Below are 17,212 nucleotides of genomic sequence, written 5' to 3' on the forward strand. Positions count from 1 at the left end.
AAAAATCACCAGTGAAAGGCTTCCTGATCCCTACCGACAATGGATGCCCATGATGCGCAGAAAGAGGATTCTCTTAAAAATGTTGTAAAATGGGAAAGTAGGTCCATAGGGCAGTATTAATTAGGGAATCTCTCCATCACCCTTTTCTGGCACTAATAAGGTCTCAGACTTTTTTCCAGGCCTTGGTATCTTCCCCTCCTTCAGACACCTTATGACTTAATCCTTCTGCACCCTCTTGACTGACTGATCCCTTGGGCACAGATCTCCTCTCTGTGCCCTTGGCTCAGCCTCGATGCTTTTCCCATCTTGGTTCTATTTAGAGCTGTTTCTGCTTTCGCTGTAAGCACATTTTTAAAAAAAGACTTGGGGGGAAAAAGCCAACTGGTGCCAGTGGGCAAGATAACAAGTGAACCTGGGCATTCCAGTGTCTGAAGGCCTCCCTGTGGCCAGATCCAAAGGTCTTCTCTCAGCTGCCACACACCTGAGCCCCAGTGGGATTTGTTCTACAGTTCTGAATGATCAGCGTGGACTTGGAGACATGCACGTCCAAATCCTCTTCCCCCTGGCGTTTACTCAGCTGCAGTGACGACAAGCCTCAGTTTCCCCATCTGTAAAGTGGGAACAACAATCCCCGTAGCACCCGCTTCCCAGGGAGGGTAAGAGATTCAGATGAGACAATGTTTGCAAAATGCCCATGTTCTCTCATTGGGCCTCACAACAACCCTGGGATGTAGGAGCTATCATCATCACCATTTTATAGCTGAGGAAACTGAGACAAACAGAAGTTAAGTGACTTGACCAGCTACTAAGTGCCTGAGGCTAGATTTGAACTCGAGTCTTCCTGACTCCAGGCCTAGCACCTAGCTACAAATGCACATAATAAATGCTTGGGCTTGTTGACCAATCCTTCCCCAACAACAGATAAGCTGGTCCCTCTTCTTCCCTGCCCCAAATGCTCAAACAGAATGTCATATCTGTTCCCCCCAGAGTCTTCAACCCTGATCACGTGGCAGATGAAAGGTCATGATTAAAAATATGGCAATTGGTTTTCCTGACTTGGTTTTTTTCTCCTCTTCCTCTTTGCAAAAAAAAAAAAAAATCGTTAGTGACATTCAAGGAAACAGAGGACTGTCAAGCATTCCTGATGAAAAGACCAGCGCTGAAGACAAAACTTGACTTTCAAATACAAGACTCAAGGGAGGCATTGAAAAGGTAAACAGGAAAGAGAAATCATAAGGGATTTGATAAAGTTAAACTGTTTATATTCCTACATGGGAAAATGGTATTTATAACTCCTAAAAACTTTCTCATTATCAGGGCAGTTAGAGAGAGTGAAGAGAGACAGAAAGCAGGGGTGTGAGCTGAATGTGATGGGACGATTACCTAAAAAAAAAAGTTAAGGGATGAGAAAGAAGAACGAACCAGGAGGGGGAAAGAGAGACGCAGAAGGGGATGAATTATCTGACATAAAAGAGGCCTGAAGGAGATGTTACATGGAGGGGAAATGGCGGAAGGGGGATGAGGAACATATGTGCCTTACTGTTACGGAAACTGGCTCAGAGAGACTCAGATACACACTCAGGGGGCTGTAGAACTATCTTACCCTACAGGAAAGTAGGAAGGAAAGGGGATAAGAGGCAGAGGGCTGACAGAAGGGAGGGCAGTTTGGAGGAGGTGAAAATCAGAACCAAAACACTTTTGAGAACGGACAGGGTAAAAGGAGAGACAGAGAGCAGGATAAACAGGGGGAAAACAGATGGAGGAAAATTCAGAGTTGGTAATCACTACTATGGAAAAAAATTTACAGTGAGTTTCTCTGATAAAGACCTCATTTCTCAAACATATAGAAAACTGAGTCAAATTTATAGAAATGATAGCCATTCCTCAATTGATAAATGGTCAAATGATATGAACTGGCAGCTTTCAGACAAAGTAATCAAAGTTATCTACAGTCAGATGAAAATGCTCTAAATCACTACTGATGAGAGAAATGCAAATTAAAACAACTCTGAGCTCCTACCTCATACCCGTCATACTGGCTAACACGACAGAAAAGGAAAATGATAATAAATGTTGGAGGAGATGTAGGAAAATTAAAACACTAATGTACCACTGGTGAAGGGGTGAATTGATCCAACCAATGTGGAGCTATGTCCAAAGGGCTATAAAACCAGGCATCCCCTTCGACCAGGCAAAACCACGACGAGGTCTGTGTCCCAAACAGATAAAAAACAAAAAGGAAAAGGACCCGCATGTACAAAAATATTTATAACAGCTCTTTTGGTGGTGGCAAAGAATTGGAAACCAAAGGGATGCCCACCAATGGGGGAATGGCTGAACAAGCTGCCCTATAAGATTTGATGGAATGCTATTGGTCCATAAAAAATGATGAGCAGGCAGACTTCAGAAAAACCTGGAAAGACTTGTATGGTCTGATGCTGAGTGAAGTGGGCAGAACCAGGAGAACATTGTACAGAGCAACAGCAACACTGTACGATGATCTTCTGTGATTAGCTTAGCTATTCTCAGCAAAACAATGGTCCGGGACAATTCTGTAGGACTTACGATGAAAACTGCTATCCATCCCCAGGGAAAGAATTGGTAGAGCCTGAATGCAGATCAAAGGTAGTTTATCTTTACTTTCTTTCTTTTTCTTGGGTTTTTTTTTGTCTGTGTTTTCTTTCACAGAATGACTTACATGGAAATGAATTTTGCTTGACTGAACACGGATAACCTATGTCAGACTGTGGGTGGAGAGAATTTGGAACTCAAAATTTGAAAAAAAAAAGGGAGTGTTAAAATTGTTTTTACATGTAATTGGGAAAAAAATATTAAATTAAACAATCCTTCGCTCTAAGGGATGGCTCTCTGGGAGAGGGAGAGATACAGGAGGAAGTCTAGGAGATGTAAAAACAAAAAGTAGGCATCAAAATCTACTATCAAAAACATTTAAAGTCTATTTCAAACGTGAAGAAACACCAATCAGCACAATCACTATACCAGACAACGGCCATTTTTAAATCCAAATTCTCCCACTTCATGTATGCGATAAATAAATAAAAATAAAATACTGAAATAAAAATAAATCTGAAATAAAATAATAAACTAAAATAAAAAACAAATCTAAACTACTTTTTTAAAAAGAGCAAACATGATTTCACTCCAAAGCCCAAACAAACCTCATTGATGTCTTAAAAGTTTGACTTCACACCAGAATGAACTAGAGCGAGGCCAGTATCACCTTATGCGCAGTTTGGGGTCACAGCTCCCGGGCTCAGTTCTACTTACGCGATCTTGGACAATCCACTCAACATCCCTGAGCCTCAGTTTCCTTATCTGTACAATGAGAGTAGGACTAGATGACCTCTAAGACCCCTTTCAACCTGACATCCTCCATCAGTCGACCAATTAACAAGCATCTACAGGCCATTACCAGGGGCCAGACACTGCGCTAAGAGGTGGAGACTGACAGGACAAAACACAGGGCCTCCCCTCAAACCACCAGGTATAGATAGAGAGTGGATGGAGGCAATCTGAGAGGGGAAGGCATTATTAGCAGCAAGAGTCTCCTGCAGAAGGTGGGATGTGAGCTGAGTCTTGATGGAAGTCAGAGAATCTAAGAGATGGAGGTAAGGGGACGGAGCATTCCAGGCATGGGGCCCAGCCCAGGCAAAGGCATGCAGATGGGAGATGAAGTGTTATATTCAAACATCAGCACGAAAGCCAGGGGTGCTGGATCAGAGTATGGGGAGGGAGTAAAGTACACAAAGACTGGGAAAGTGGGAAGAGGTCAGGAACGCCAAGCCGGATTTTATACGGGACTTAATCCTAGAGGCATAGGGAGCCACCGCGGCGTAATTACTGAAGGGGAGGCAGCCAACGCGGTCAGAGCTGCGCTTAGGAAGAGCACTTTGAACGCTGAGCGACAGATTAGAGCCAGGAGAGAGGCGGGGGCGCCGATGAGCAGGCCTCTGCAAGCGTCCAGCTAAGAGGCGAGAGGAGACTGAATTGGTGTGAGAGAGGCTGTAAGCGTGGCAATGACTGACGAGTCTCAGGGCTGGAGTAGTTATGGGACCGGAGGATAGGGAGGCCTCGAGGATGACCCCGAGGTTTCCATCCTGGGGGACTTGAAGGCATGCTCAGCAGGAACAGGGAAACTGGGGAGAGGGAAGGGTTTGGTGGAAAAGATCACGAGTGCTGGGCTGCCCATCACCTATCACTCCTCGGCGTGTTATGGGGCCAGCCCACCCCCTTTTCCCTCTGAAGTCATTCCTGACTCTCCCGGCTGTTCATACCCTCCCTCCCAGAACCTCTGCATACGTTTTGTGCTGGTTCTATGTACATCGATGCAACATGCACATGCGGTAAGCCCCTCGAGGGAAGGCTCTTGCCTTCTGGCCACTGCATCCCCAGCATCTAGCCCAGGGCTGCGCACAGACTATAGCAGGTGTTTAATAAATACCCACAGACGGACTGATGGGTCCCACCAATCCACTTCTAATGTGCTCATGACCATTAGGAAAACCTCCAAGTCTCCTCACCCCAACCCTGGGGGTTCCATTGCAATTGTGACTCCCCCGAGTCCTCTGCACACAGCAGGGAGCCCTGGCTTTATTCCCCAGAACTTTCAGTCACACCCTGAATTTTATTTCAGACACCGATACTTCCTACGATTAAATGGGAAAACAACACCCCATCGTCCCCACATTATTCTTCAGCTTCTGGGAAATGTAATGACATCAGTGGCCCCTTGGCAGATGCCAGGACTACCTGTGTTTTTGTAAAAATACAAAAGTCACCCCTGCTCTTCAGTTGCCTCAATCTGGGAAAAAAGGCAAAGGGGAACTTTAAACACCCCGTGGATTCTAACCTGCCCCCTCCCTGCCCACACCCACAGGGCCCCCCATCTTCCTGGGGACCGAACCGACTAGCAAAGCCTCCACTGAGCTGACCTTTCAGAATTCAGGGAGGAAGGGAGCTTAGGGAGAAGAGGTTTGTGGGATTCCAACCTGGCATTTCTCCAGCATGTGGAATTCCCAGGAGAGAAACTCTCCCCACAACGCAGGCTGGCAATTCACTTGCAAGGGACTAACAGTTCTTGGCGATCCTTTCCAGCATTCTATGAGCCCCTACGCAACAGACAGTCCGAGAGGGCTTGCGGACTTTTGACAAATACTTTAGCGGCAGGATTTGCACCCAGGTCTTCCTGGCTCCGAAACGGACCCTCTGACCACTACACCACACCACTCTCCCTTTTCTATAGGCCTGAGGAAGCCAGAATAACTAATGCTAACTCACAGTATTCTTACAATGACTAGACATAGGGGCCAATCTTATCCACGTCTTCCAGACTGAGAAACAGAGGCAAAGTGCCACCAAAAGGGGTCACTCAGAGCCCCACGCTCGGTGTCAACAAGTATACAGCCCCAGTTTTGAGAGCCAACCCAGAACCAGGAAGGCCTGCATTCAAATCCTGCCTCAGACACTTTACACTCAGGCTGTGTAAACCTGGGCAAGTCACTGCAATGGTCCGTGTGCCTCAGTGGTCTCAGCTGTAAAGTGAGAGCTGGCTTCTCGATCGGGGACTCCGGCCCACGCCGCCTCGCCAGTTAGGACACTTCCCATCAAACATCTGTCAACATATTACAGCCAACGGTATGATTCGGGTTTACTTTCAAGTCCATCTAACCTGAAAGCAGCTATAAAATTCGACATCCCCGCCAAAAGAAGGCTTCTCAGTGGAGCCGAGAAGCCCTCCCGCTCTGCTCCTCAGCCCTCGTCCGAGGAGGATTCGGGGGCCCGAGCCTCCCACACCTAGGAGCTGCCCTCCCTGGCGTCAGTCACAGAAGGAGTCCCGGGCCCCGGCATTTACCTCACATGCCCTGGGATACGGCAGGTGGCAGGAGCCACCATGCTGCTGCCGAGGCTGCGGGGACGAAAGCCCTGAAAAGCAGCTGTCGGTCCTCACCAGGGAGGAGTCACCGCAGCCCATCGGGAAGGACCGGCACCCGGCAGGGCCAGGCACCCGCGAGGAAGGCAGCCGGTGCTGCCCAGCCCTGCCCCACGAGCCGGCGGCCGGGGAAGCCACTTACCAGGCAGTCAAGGCACAGGCAACAGCAACCAACCGATCCCTTCTTGGGGATGTCAGGCAGGCAGGCACACGGAGAAGGGGGAGGGGCGGGGAACCTTCAAGTCAAGGCAGAATTCGCTCCTTCAGCAGAAACGAGGGCTGGAACATGCATTAGAGCAGCGCCTGGGTCTATGCAAAGTCATGACTGGAAGGCGACGCACGGAGGGGGAGAGGGTCTGGGGGCCGGGGACAGGAAGCCTCCATCCATCACGTCGCCAAACACACACACGCTCCCGTACAGGTGGAGAAAGATCCATCTGGGCTAACGGCCTCCCACCAAGACCATCAGGGAAACGTTTCTCTGCTTCTGTTTGTATCCCTAATTGGGAGACGTGTGAACAAGCTTGACAGATGGGGCTGTCACCCGCCTGGACAGAGGAGCCGGTGAGGGCCGGTCCTGGGCTCACTGCCTCTGTCTAGTCTCGGACGAAGCTGCCAGGGGGAGGGGGTGCAGGGAGAGACAGACACACACACACACACACGCCACGTCCAGCACCCCAAGAGCTCACAGATTAATGTGGCAGGGCAGGTGAACAGTGGGACAGGCCTCATTCCAAATCCTCCTCGAGACACCTACTAGTCAGGTGCCCCTACCCAAGCCCCTCACTCCTCTGAGCCTCAGTCTCCTCATCTTTGATACCCGTGAACAGTCATTGAAAAGGCTCAAACGAAGTAATATAGTAAAGTACTCTTGATACTTCATAGCAAAATATAAATGACTAAAGCCATCATCGTTATTAAGTGGAGTATACCAGCACTGGCCTTTCTGGTCTAAAATTCCTAACCTGTTTTAGGTGTCAGACCCCTTTCACAATCTGGCGAAGCCCACATATTTCTTCCCAGAATAAAGGTTTTAAATGCCCCAAATAAAATACACAGATTTTGAAGGAAACCAATTACATGGAAATGAAGCTGAAATGGATTTTTCCCATCCAGGTTCACAGCCCCCCCAGAATCCGTCCACAGGTCTGGGGAGCCCACCCCGAAGCCCCATTCACACAGAGAAACTGCAGCGCTGCCTCTGGAGGGATGGAGGGGTGGAGGGGAGATGCCGCCAGGATTTGCTGCCAGGCAGCAGAAGCGAAAAAGAAATTATCTAATGCAGCCATCAGGGTCCGTTTCCAAGTGCTGAGGCAGGCTGAAGCAAGAGGACTCGAAGGCATGTGCCAGGACTCAATGTGCAAGGAGAGCTCATCCCTTAAAGAGACCCCGGCCTTGGGAAGCTAGACAGGATCTAGGGTCCGAGATCTGGAATCAGGAACCCACAACTTGAAGCTGTGTTCCAACATTCACTGGCTGGGAGACCCTAAAGCAGTCCCTTACCCTCCTTTTGAGGCGTCGAGGTGGCGCCATAGTACACAGAGCACCAGGTATGGGGTCAGGAAGACTCGTCTTCCCAAGTTCAAATCCAGCCTCAGACCCTTCCTAGCTATGTGACCCTGGGCAAGTCACTCAACCCTGCCTGCCTCAGTTTCCCCATCTGTCAAATGGGCTGGAAAAGGAAATGACAAGCCACTCCAGTATCTTTGCCAAGAAAACCTCAAATGGGGGCACGAAGAGTCAGACACAACAAACAACTGAACCACAACCACCCCCTTTAAGCTTCACCACATTTCACTACCTGCCATTCAGCCGCCCTCCTGTCTGACCAGAGACCTCCTCCCTTCTACTCTGCCTCTGTGGGAGAGTGCCCCTCCCACGGACACGAGCCACGTTGCACGCTTCTTTCCGAACCAGAAAGACTGGCCGGAGGGAGCCCCGGTCACGCTGGAGCCCACCGCCTCCTGTTACATTTCAGGCGTGCGCGTGGAGTGGGGACCAAGCCCAGGAAAAACCATCAAGGAAGCCAAGCTCATCTTCAGACCTCCGCACCTGTGCTCAGCCCTCACCCTGGCTGCCCCACACGCCCGGGGCTTCCACACGTAAACGGGTTTCCATTTCTTCAGTCTGATGGCCTGCCCAGGGCTAGTCTCCTCTCAGAGAATCAAAGCACCCTCAATTTGGAGCTGGAAAGACCAGAGAGCCCCCACCAGGTCCCGCGTTCTCATCTGACAAACGAGAAAGTTGAGTCACACAGAGATGAAGGGAGCTGCTCCTAGGCACACAGAAAGTGACCGAGGCAAGATCTGAACTCAGCTCCTCCTGATGCCAAGTGTAGCCCTCTACCCACAGCACCCCCTTTTCGTTGTCATCATTCAGTCATGCCCAACTCTTGGTGAGCCCACTTGGGGTGTTCCTGCTGAAGACACTGGAGTGGTTGGCCATTTCCTTCTCCAACTCATTTCACAGATGAGGAAACTGAGGCAGACAGGGTTTAGTGACTTGGCCAGGGTTACACAGCTGAGAAGTATCTAAAGCCAGATTTGATCTCAGGAGGATGAGTCTTCTTGACTCCTAGCTGCCCTATAGCAACCCCTAGCAGCCCATAAATTCTGAGCTCTAAAACTGTCTCTCCCATGGCCCCACCAGCCTTGAATTGCTTGTTCCTCTATTTGACAAACATTCACTAAGTATCTGTTCTATTCAAGGCACTGTGCTAGATAGTGAGGGTACAAAGGAAAAAGCCTCAAACAGTTTACATTGTAGTAGGATAATATATACAGATAACCTCAAGTATGAGAAAAAAAACAATCTGATTATTAAGAGTAATTCATGCTGAGGTGTGAATGATTTATGTGTACTTAAGATTGAAATCCTGAACGGGTATTTACATTTAAGTAGTTAATCCAAATCAATCTTTAGTTTGGAAAGAACTTCTGAGATTATCTAGCAGAATGATATCTGCCCAGAAATTTTATCTGTGAGAAATTTTATCGGTGAAATGAAAGGAATTTTACCTTTTATCTGTACAGGAATTCTCCCTAAATTATTCCTCATAGGTAGATAGCCAAACTCCACCTGAAGAGGTCCAGAGACTAGGGACCTAGCTAGGTAGATAAAGCACTGGATTTGAAAGCAGAAATACCTCAGATACTTACTAGATGTGTGACTCTGGGCAAGTCAATTAACCTCTCTATGCTTTAGGTTTTTTGTCTTGCCCAACTCTTTTGTGATTTGCGGGGGGCAGGGAGCAGTTCTTGCCAAGGACGTTGGAATGGTTTGCCATTTCCTTCTCTAGCTCATTTTACATTACATTTCTTCATTAGGAGCCGAGGTAAACAAAGTTAAGTGACTTGCCCAGGGTCATGCAGCTACTAAGTGTCTGAGGCCACATTTGAACTCACAAAGATGGGTCTTCCTGATTCCAAGCCCAGTGCTCTATCCACTAAGCCACCTGCTTCAGTTTCCTCATCAATAAAAAGGCAACCACATCCCAGGGTTGTAGTGAGGATCAAACAGATAATGTATGTAAAGCGTTTTTGCAAACCTTAAAGCACAGTGTGAAAGCGATTATTATTGACATTGTTGTTATCATTACTATTATTATTATTATCACCCAAGATAGTCTACTTGCTCTAATTACAAGAAAACTTCTCCTTTCATTGAGCGTAAACCTTCCTCTCAGGTGCTTCCATCCCCTTTTCTTCTGGAATCTATTCCTTCCACCCCAAGACAGCCATTCAATTCCTTCCTTCTCCAGCTAAAATCTCCATTTTCTTCCTTTAAATCCCCTAATGTAATTGTCTCCAGTCTTCCCAACCCCCGCCCCCCCCCATGCCCCGGCCGTCTCTAGCTTATCCATACTGTTACAAAATGGCAGTGCCCAGAACAGAAGCCAGGCCTCCAGATGGGATCTGACCAGGGCAGAGGAGACAGCAGGCGTCCCTAATCACAGCCCAGACTGGCCTTCCTCTACCTAGTCACCTCTGTTCTCCCCTCCCAGAAGCCGTCCTTTGGCCTCTCACCTCCCCCTCTAGGACGAAGGACAGCCTGCATCTTAGGCACCCCGAGATGTTCTTGGCCTTTGGCTGAGACACAAAGCAGACTCTTCCCCTCTGCATTTCCTCAAAGTAAAACCTTCAGCCCTTTCTATCTGGTCCCCCCGCGGTTCACTACGGCCACCGCCAGCTCCCTGGGCTGAGAACGACTGGATTCCATCATGGCGGGCTTCCTTCCCTTCCTCTTGCTACACCATCCACTTCACTGCCTTTAACATTCCGACAGAAGCTTCTCCATAAGCAGGAATGGGGATCGTCCAGTGACAGCTAACGTCTCACCTTGTCTCTCTCTATTTACCTCCCTGTATTTGCCAGCTTCACTCTTCCTCTGGGGAAGACGTATCGACAAGGGAAATGGAGGAGGAACCTTGAGAAATTCCCACCGCCAGGTGGTTCAGCGGATAGAGCGCTGGGCCTGGAGTCAGGAAGACCTGAGTTCAAATCCAGCCTCAGACACTTAGTAGCTGTGTGACCCTGGGCAAGTCACTTAACCTCTGTTGCCTTAATCCACTGGATAAGGAAATGGTCAACCACTCCAGCATCTTTGCCAAGAAAACCCCACAGACAGTATGGTCAATGGGGTCCCAAAGAGTCAGACACAACTGAATGACTCCACAACAACTTCAGGCCTGGTCCCTCCTGTGGCATAAGAAGGGAGAGACACACTGTGTGAGCCCATCTCTAAAAGAGCGATGGATGTTTCACAAGTAAAGTCAGGTTACTTGTCTCTAGAGGTGGCTTTGTACACTATGCCCATGCCAGAACCCCACATGAGGGATGCTTGGGTACCTGAAATGAGGAGCTGAAGAGTTTTCCTGAACAACCTGACAACAAAGTGTAAATCTGATGGAATTACAGGGGGCTGGCCGCTGGATACAGGCAACGCCAGCTTGCGGCCACAAGAGATAAGCTTACACGCAACCTGGGAGGAGAATTCAAAGAAGGCGCTTCTCGAACCCCAGAGTCTCCTGATCAGGGCAGAGGGGAGGATGAACTCCCTGGACAACGTCAGCTCTTAAATCCGTGGTTCTGGCAGAGAATGGAGATTTCTGGTTGTTTCTGACATTTCCATGCCCTTCCAAACCTAGTCTGAGGCCGAGATTGACATTAGCTTCCTCCAGGGTCGTTGGTCTATCTGCTTCACACAAGGCTCAGGATTGCTCCCAAAGGATCTCTTTTTGGAATTCAGTCTGGCTGCGGAGGAGAGGCAGGTATTTATTAAGCACCTACTGTGTACCATGCACTGTGCTATGCTCTTCACAAAAATTATCTCATAAGGGGGCAGCTAGGAGGTGCAGTGGATAGAGCACCGGCCCTGGATTCAGGAGCACCTGAGTTCAAATCCAGCCTCAGACACATAACACTTACTAGCTGTGTGACCAGGGGCAAGTCGCTTAACCCCACTGCCTAGCCAAAAAAAAAAAATACACACACACACACACACACACACACACACACACACACACACACACATATATCATTAGAGCAGAAACTCAATTCTCCACTTTACATGACTAAAAAAAAAAAAAGAAGGCCCCAATAGGAGAACATATTTGCTCAAGATCTCGCAGCTAAGTGACAGGGACAGGCCTCTAACCCTGCTCTCCTTACTGCCAGACTATGCTCATCACACTACAGGTGGCTTCTGGCTTCCCTCAGCATCTGATCTTTAAGTGGACGGTCTTCCTGTCCTTGTCTCCACCAAGATTCCCATTCTAAGGGAGCAGCCGGCACACCTAATTTTTACAATAATGCTTGAGAAGGTATACAACCTAGCGGTATTTTGTGAAGACAATAAAAACCTCTAACTTCATCATTTTAATAAAAGCTTATTCAAAGCCTTTCTTGAATTGCATTTTATTTTAGGTCATTGAATGGCAATGTTTTACACTCAGCTTTTAATACCAAAAAGGTAATTATCTGTAAAAACACCACAAGAAAGATGACATTGAATTTAGTATAATAGGAAAGTGAAATTGCCCAGTATCAGAAAACTCAGAAGGTGCAGGAGAGGGACACTAACATCCTCCAATAAACCTGTCTAACTCGACTGACTGATAGGAAATTTCATTAAGCACAGGCCCATTAGTTCCACTCTAAAGAATTTCTGCCCAGGACAATGGGTATTATAAATACGTCCTTTATGTAACCTGAGACAGGAGCTCCTGAGGATGGGGTTACCACACAAAGCACCATGGGAAATTCCATGAAGATACCCCTTACCCTTCCTTGCAAGCCAATTACATTTCCTCAGCATCTTTTTTATACTCTTCAAAGCAGACACAGCAAAATCTAATTCATTCAGACAAACCGTTCTTATGAATACGTTAGTGATAAGTCTAGAATTAGAGAACACAGCCCCCAAAGTGTGATTTTAATACTTCCAGTGGTCTGCAGCGTCTGAAAGGGGGTTAAACAGAATTGCTCAACACTTCAGTCCTTGTCCTACCTGAAACACATCAAAGACAGTTCTCAATTAGCCTAACAAGGTACCCAGAAAAGACTCATCGACTTGCTAAGGTCATTGAACAAACAGGACAATACATCTTGATGTTCTGCATCTTTCTTTCTCCTCTATCAAATAACCATAAATTGAGCTAGCTGAAAATGTTACCTTTGGGAGGGATTTTTTAATAACATTTTATTGTTTGCCAGTTGCATGTAAAAACAATTTTTAACCTTCTTTTTTTAAATTTTGAGTTCCAAACTGTCTCCTCCCTCCTTCCCTCCCCCTCTGAGATGGTAAGAAATTTGAAGTAGGTTATACATGTGCAATCATACAAAACTTATTTTTGGGAAGTATTTGGACGTCACATGGAAAGAACATTCAATTTTCAAAAAAGAAGAAATGTTTACCATCAATAACCATATGAAAGAGTTCACCAAATCATAAGAGGATGAGATGTACAGATTAAAACAACTCTGAGATTTCGCCTCACACCAATCATCTTGGCAACAGCGATGAAAAATTTAATTGGCAAACGTTAGAGGAGTTGTGGGAAGACAGGGATGTTGATACACTGTTAGTGGAGCCTCAAACTGGCCCAATCACCATGGAAAACAATTTCGAATTAAGTATGTCATTAAACTATTTCTTATCATACCCTCTGACCTTGAAATACCGATACCGATACCGATACCGATACCAATACCGATACCTTGCTATAAGGAAAGGTTCTGGTGGAGGCTGAGGGGCAGGCAAGAAGTGGGGCAGGGGTCACTGAGCAGTTAGAGCAATGTTGGGGGGAGGAAAGGAAATCAATTTCTAAAACAAAGTTTAAATAACAAACATTCAGGAATCTGAGTTCAGGTCTCAGTGGTCATCAACTAGCTGTATGAACCCAGGAAATCCTGTCAACTCCCAGTGTCCTTTCCTCTGTTACCACATGAACTTGTGAGGTGCCTACGAGTTGTGCATATAGAAGTGTTCAAGCAGGGTGAGGAAAACTGAGGGTATTGCACTTTATTTAAGGGAGAAAATGATCAGGATGAAGCCACCCTAGCAAGAGTCGGTAACTTTCATTTATTCCCATTAGAATTAGGACTTACGAGTGGGTCAAGTCCTACGCTAATCAGCTGACTTCACACTAGGGCCATGCTACTAGTTACCCACCGCTACAAACCTTAATCTAGAATCATCTGACAGGGACAGCGACAATGACCCCTTTAGCTTTACGACCTCTCGTCTGAGGACAACAGGGTCTATAATCCAAAAGAGTCCCCAACCAATGGTCCGCCATATGACTTCCCTTCTCTACAAGAAATCTTTCAGGCCCTCCATGACTCCCCAGCCACACTACCCCACCCCTTCTACCAACACCCAGGGAGCTCACAGTCTAAAAGGGCAGACAAGCAAACAACTGTGTGCAAACAAGATACAGACGGGATAAATCAGACACATACCCTCCGAAAAAGGTACAACAAAAAAGATGTCCGTGCTGGGCGCTAGTACAAAGAGCCGAGTCTGAATTTCACCGCCGACACTTGGCTGTGTAAATCTCAAGCTTTCTGAGAAAATGGGGGTAAGGCTTTCAGCACAGGATCACAGGGCTGGAAGGAACTTTAGAAGACATCAAGTCCAACGCGCTCCCACCGCAGACACACACAATTTACAGCTATGGAAACTGAGGCACAGAACAAGTAAATGACTTGCCAGGGTCTCACAGTCAGAAAGCTCCAAGGTAGAAGGTGAACCCAGACCTTCCTGGTTCCAAGTCCAAACCGCCTGCACCATGCTTCCTGTCCGGGTCCTGACCTCTGAGGGTCACTGTGATGACGATCAAAGCAGACAGCAAATGTATTCTGCAAACCTAGAAGCCTTGCAAGTGTACGGGAGTGGCTGTTCTGGTCCTTCAGAGATCGGCAGATAGCAGAACTGTTTAAACCCCTCCAAACACCCTGGGCACATAACTTCTGATTAGACATCAACAGAAACTCCACCCAAAAAGGAGACTTTGAGTCTGAACAGCATTCTGCAAGAAACCTTTCCCATCCCCCTCCCTGCTGGCACCTTCCGTAGGAGGAGATTACCTCCCATTCATAAGGAGGCTCATAATTGTATTCATACATACTTGTTTGCATAATGTCTTCTCCTTCAGATTGGGGCTCCTTCACAATAGACAACAGGTTCTTGCCTTCCCCCCCCCCCCAAAGCTTAGCACAGTGCCTGGTATGCAATAAGCGCTTAATAAATGCTTGTTTACTTGACCAAAGCAAAGTTCTAACGTCCTGAATGGCCAGCAAGGGTTTGTGTCCTCCAACCTTGGCATTTCAATCAGAAGTAACTTGGGGGCATTTCTAATTGTCCTTTAAAAACAAGTCAGATTCGATTGTTTTTCAATCACCCTAAATCTTCTAGCCGTGGAAAAGGGCCATTCCCAAACAGAGGGCTCCAACTTACTGCACCTCCCAAATGCGGCTTCCAGTCCCCCAGGAAGCTGAGAACACTCTCACCAGGGTCACCAAGGATTTCTACATCTATGACATTTTTGCAACATCTGACAGTGATGAACATTCTCCTATAAATACGATTCCATTCTTAGCTTCCCTGACCCTCCTTTTACCTGTCTGTCTGTCTCTCTCTCATTGCCTTAATTATCACCTCCAAACCAATGAATCCTAAGTCTATCTATCCAGTCCCCCACATCTCTCCTGGCTTCTAATTTCCAACCTCTAGCTCCGAGTAGAACATCTCCATCTCCACCTCAAACTCAACCCACCTAAAACTGAACTAGCTGCATATTAAAACAACGCCCCCCGCTCCCCCACCTCCCAACTCCCTCATCGAGACTGACAGGGCTGCCATCCTCCCAGTAACCCAGGCAGAGACCATTCATCTTCTACCTTTCCTTTATCCCTTACCTTTAATCAACTGCCAAGTACCGTCAACCCTACATATGTGCAACTTTTTAAGTCTGGATGTGGAAGGAGGAGATAAAAAGAGGGGGAGGAGACAAATGGGAAAAAAGGGAAGAGGCAGAAACACTTCACAAGCCACAGACGATCTGATTCTCCCCCCACATTTCAAATGAATGAAACTGGTCAGACAGACAAAAAAAAAACCCTCAGAGACAAGAAGCAAAAATCACCAGGCTTCCTGGGAAGAAGGTCAAATGCAGTACTGTGTTCAGAAGTAAATTGGCCCAGGCTAGGGACTATACCTAAGTAATGTTTCACATGGCCCTTGGTAGGAGAAGAGAGAAAGGAAACAACGGTGAACCAGCTGGAGTGGGGAGTGACCTTTCCACAGGGGCTACATCTGTTTTCAAAACAAAGAAAGAACAGAAACCAGCCTTGATGGTTATCAGATCCATCCACTGGGATTCAGCTTTCGAACCAGCAGCCTCAAGGGAACCGATTCAGCTCTCATTAACCCATCCTTCGACCCCAATTCTTCAGCAGGTACACACAGATCCCGTAACCGACTTTGCTTTTAAATCATTTAAATTGTTTTAAAATGATACTCTTTTCACCATAAACTTGGGAATGCCGGTCACGTACCTAACCCCAGGTCTCTAACTCAAAGACACCATCATTTAAAAAAAAAAAAAAAAGGAATGGGGGAAAAATAGATTTATCATATAAACATCACCTGCGAGGGTATAATCATCAGGTTTGGAACAGGCTGTACTTAAAACCCCATGATGACGGCATCTGGTCTTGACTATAAATCTTTGACTAGCATACCTCGACAGGAAAGTCATCCCCCTCACAGGGCAATTAACACTTCCTCAAATTGACAGCCTAGGAAAACACTCTGTTGGGTCCCCACAGGCCATCTGCCTCCCAGCGCCCTGAAGGAGAGCTGGGTCTCCCTCCCTCTGCTCATCACCCCCAAGGAGAACACTGACATCTCTCTCTCTCCTTCCCTCCTTAAATCTCTGCGGATGTGGGGCCTCCCTCTATGAACGCAGATGCCTTCGGGGATAGGGGCAATACAACCGCCCCTCTCAGCTTATCCCTGTGGGTTCCTCTGTGCTCTTTTTAACCCAGATAATTACCCCACTTACCTCGCCCAGGGGCACCTACCTTAGAATGAGTTTCCATGTGGTACTTGGCACAGTTCTGGAGTTGAGTCACCCAACACTGCTTTTCTTTAGCATCAGCAGCTGAAAGAGGGACAGGGAAAGACTTAGATGGCCAAGGCCACACCCCAGAGCACCTCAGGCCTCAAGGGGAGTGGGGAAGGCCACCGGTTACATCAACAAAACTCCTCCAGGACTGGTGTCTAATACCCCCAAACCCACCAGTCTGAGAACGCACAGGCAATTCCCAAATGAAACATTAAAAATGCATCCTCAAATATCTCACATAGAGGGGGGAAGAAAAATTGACCTTTTTCTTGCCTTTAAGAGTCACTTTTGCTCCTTTAAAAATGCAAGAGAGAAGGAAAATAAAGCACTTAGTTTAAAATGTTCCTTTCCCACATGTGGCTAATAGAGGTTTGAAAGCCCAGCTTTCTCAGGGTCTTTTGTTATCTAACACAGACCGTACAGTGGGGTTATTAACATTTCAGAATAAGCTTATGGTTGAATTACCATTTTAATATGGATTCTTTGGGGTTTTTATTAAGATGGGAAAGGATAAGGCACAGAAGAAAACCTCAGAGAACCCAAAATGGCTGCAAAAGGCCACTGAAAGTTCAAACTGACAGCAAGATTCTTGGGATGTTTTGCCCCTGGCAGTTCCCCTCCAGCCCCTAAAT

At 47.2% G+C, this 17,212-nt stretch overlaps 1 protein-coding gene across 1 annotated transcript in view; it reads right to left on the minus strand.

The window, feature by feature from the left end:
* The window catches only part of OSBPL10 (oxysterol binding protein like 10), a 256,026-nt gene that overhangs the window by 155,600 nt on the left and 83,214 nt on the right, over positions 1-17,212 (minus strand). Inside the window, exon 4 of the mRNA XM_027871943.1 lies at positions 16,537-16,616. Coding sequence (XP_027727744.1) covers positions 16,537-16,616 — 80 coding nt within the window. The remainder of the gene's footprint in view (positions 1-16,536; positions 16,617-17,212) is intronic.

Source organism: Vombatus ursinus, unplaced genomic scaffold (genome assembly GCF_900497805.2).
Source record: "Vombatus ursinus unplaced genomic scaffold, bare-nosed wombat genome assembly UNPS02014799.1, whole genome shotgun sequence".
NCBI lineage: Eukaryota > Metazoa > Chordata > Mammalia > Diprotodontia > Vombatidae > Vombatus > Vombatus ursinus.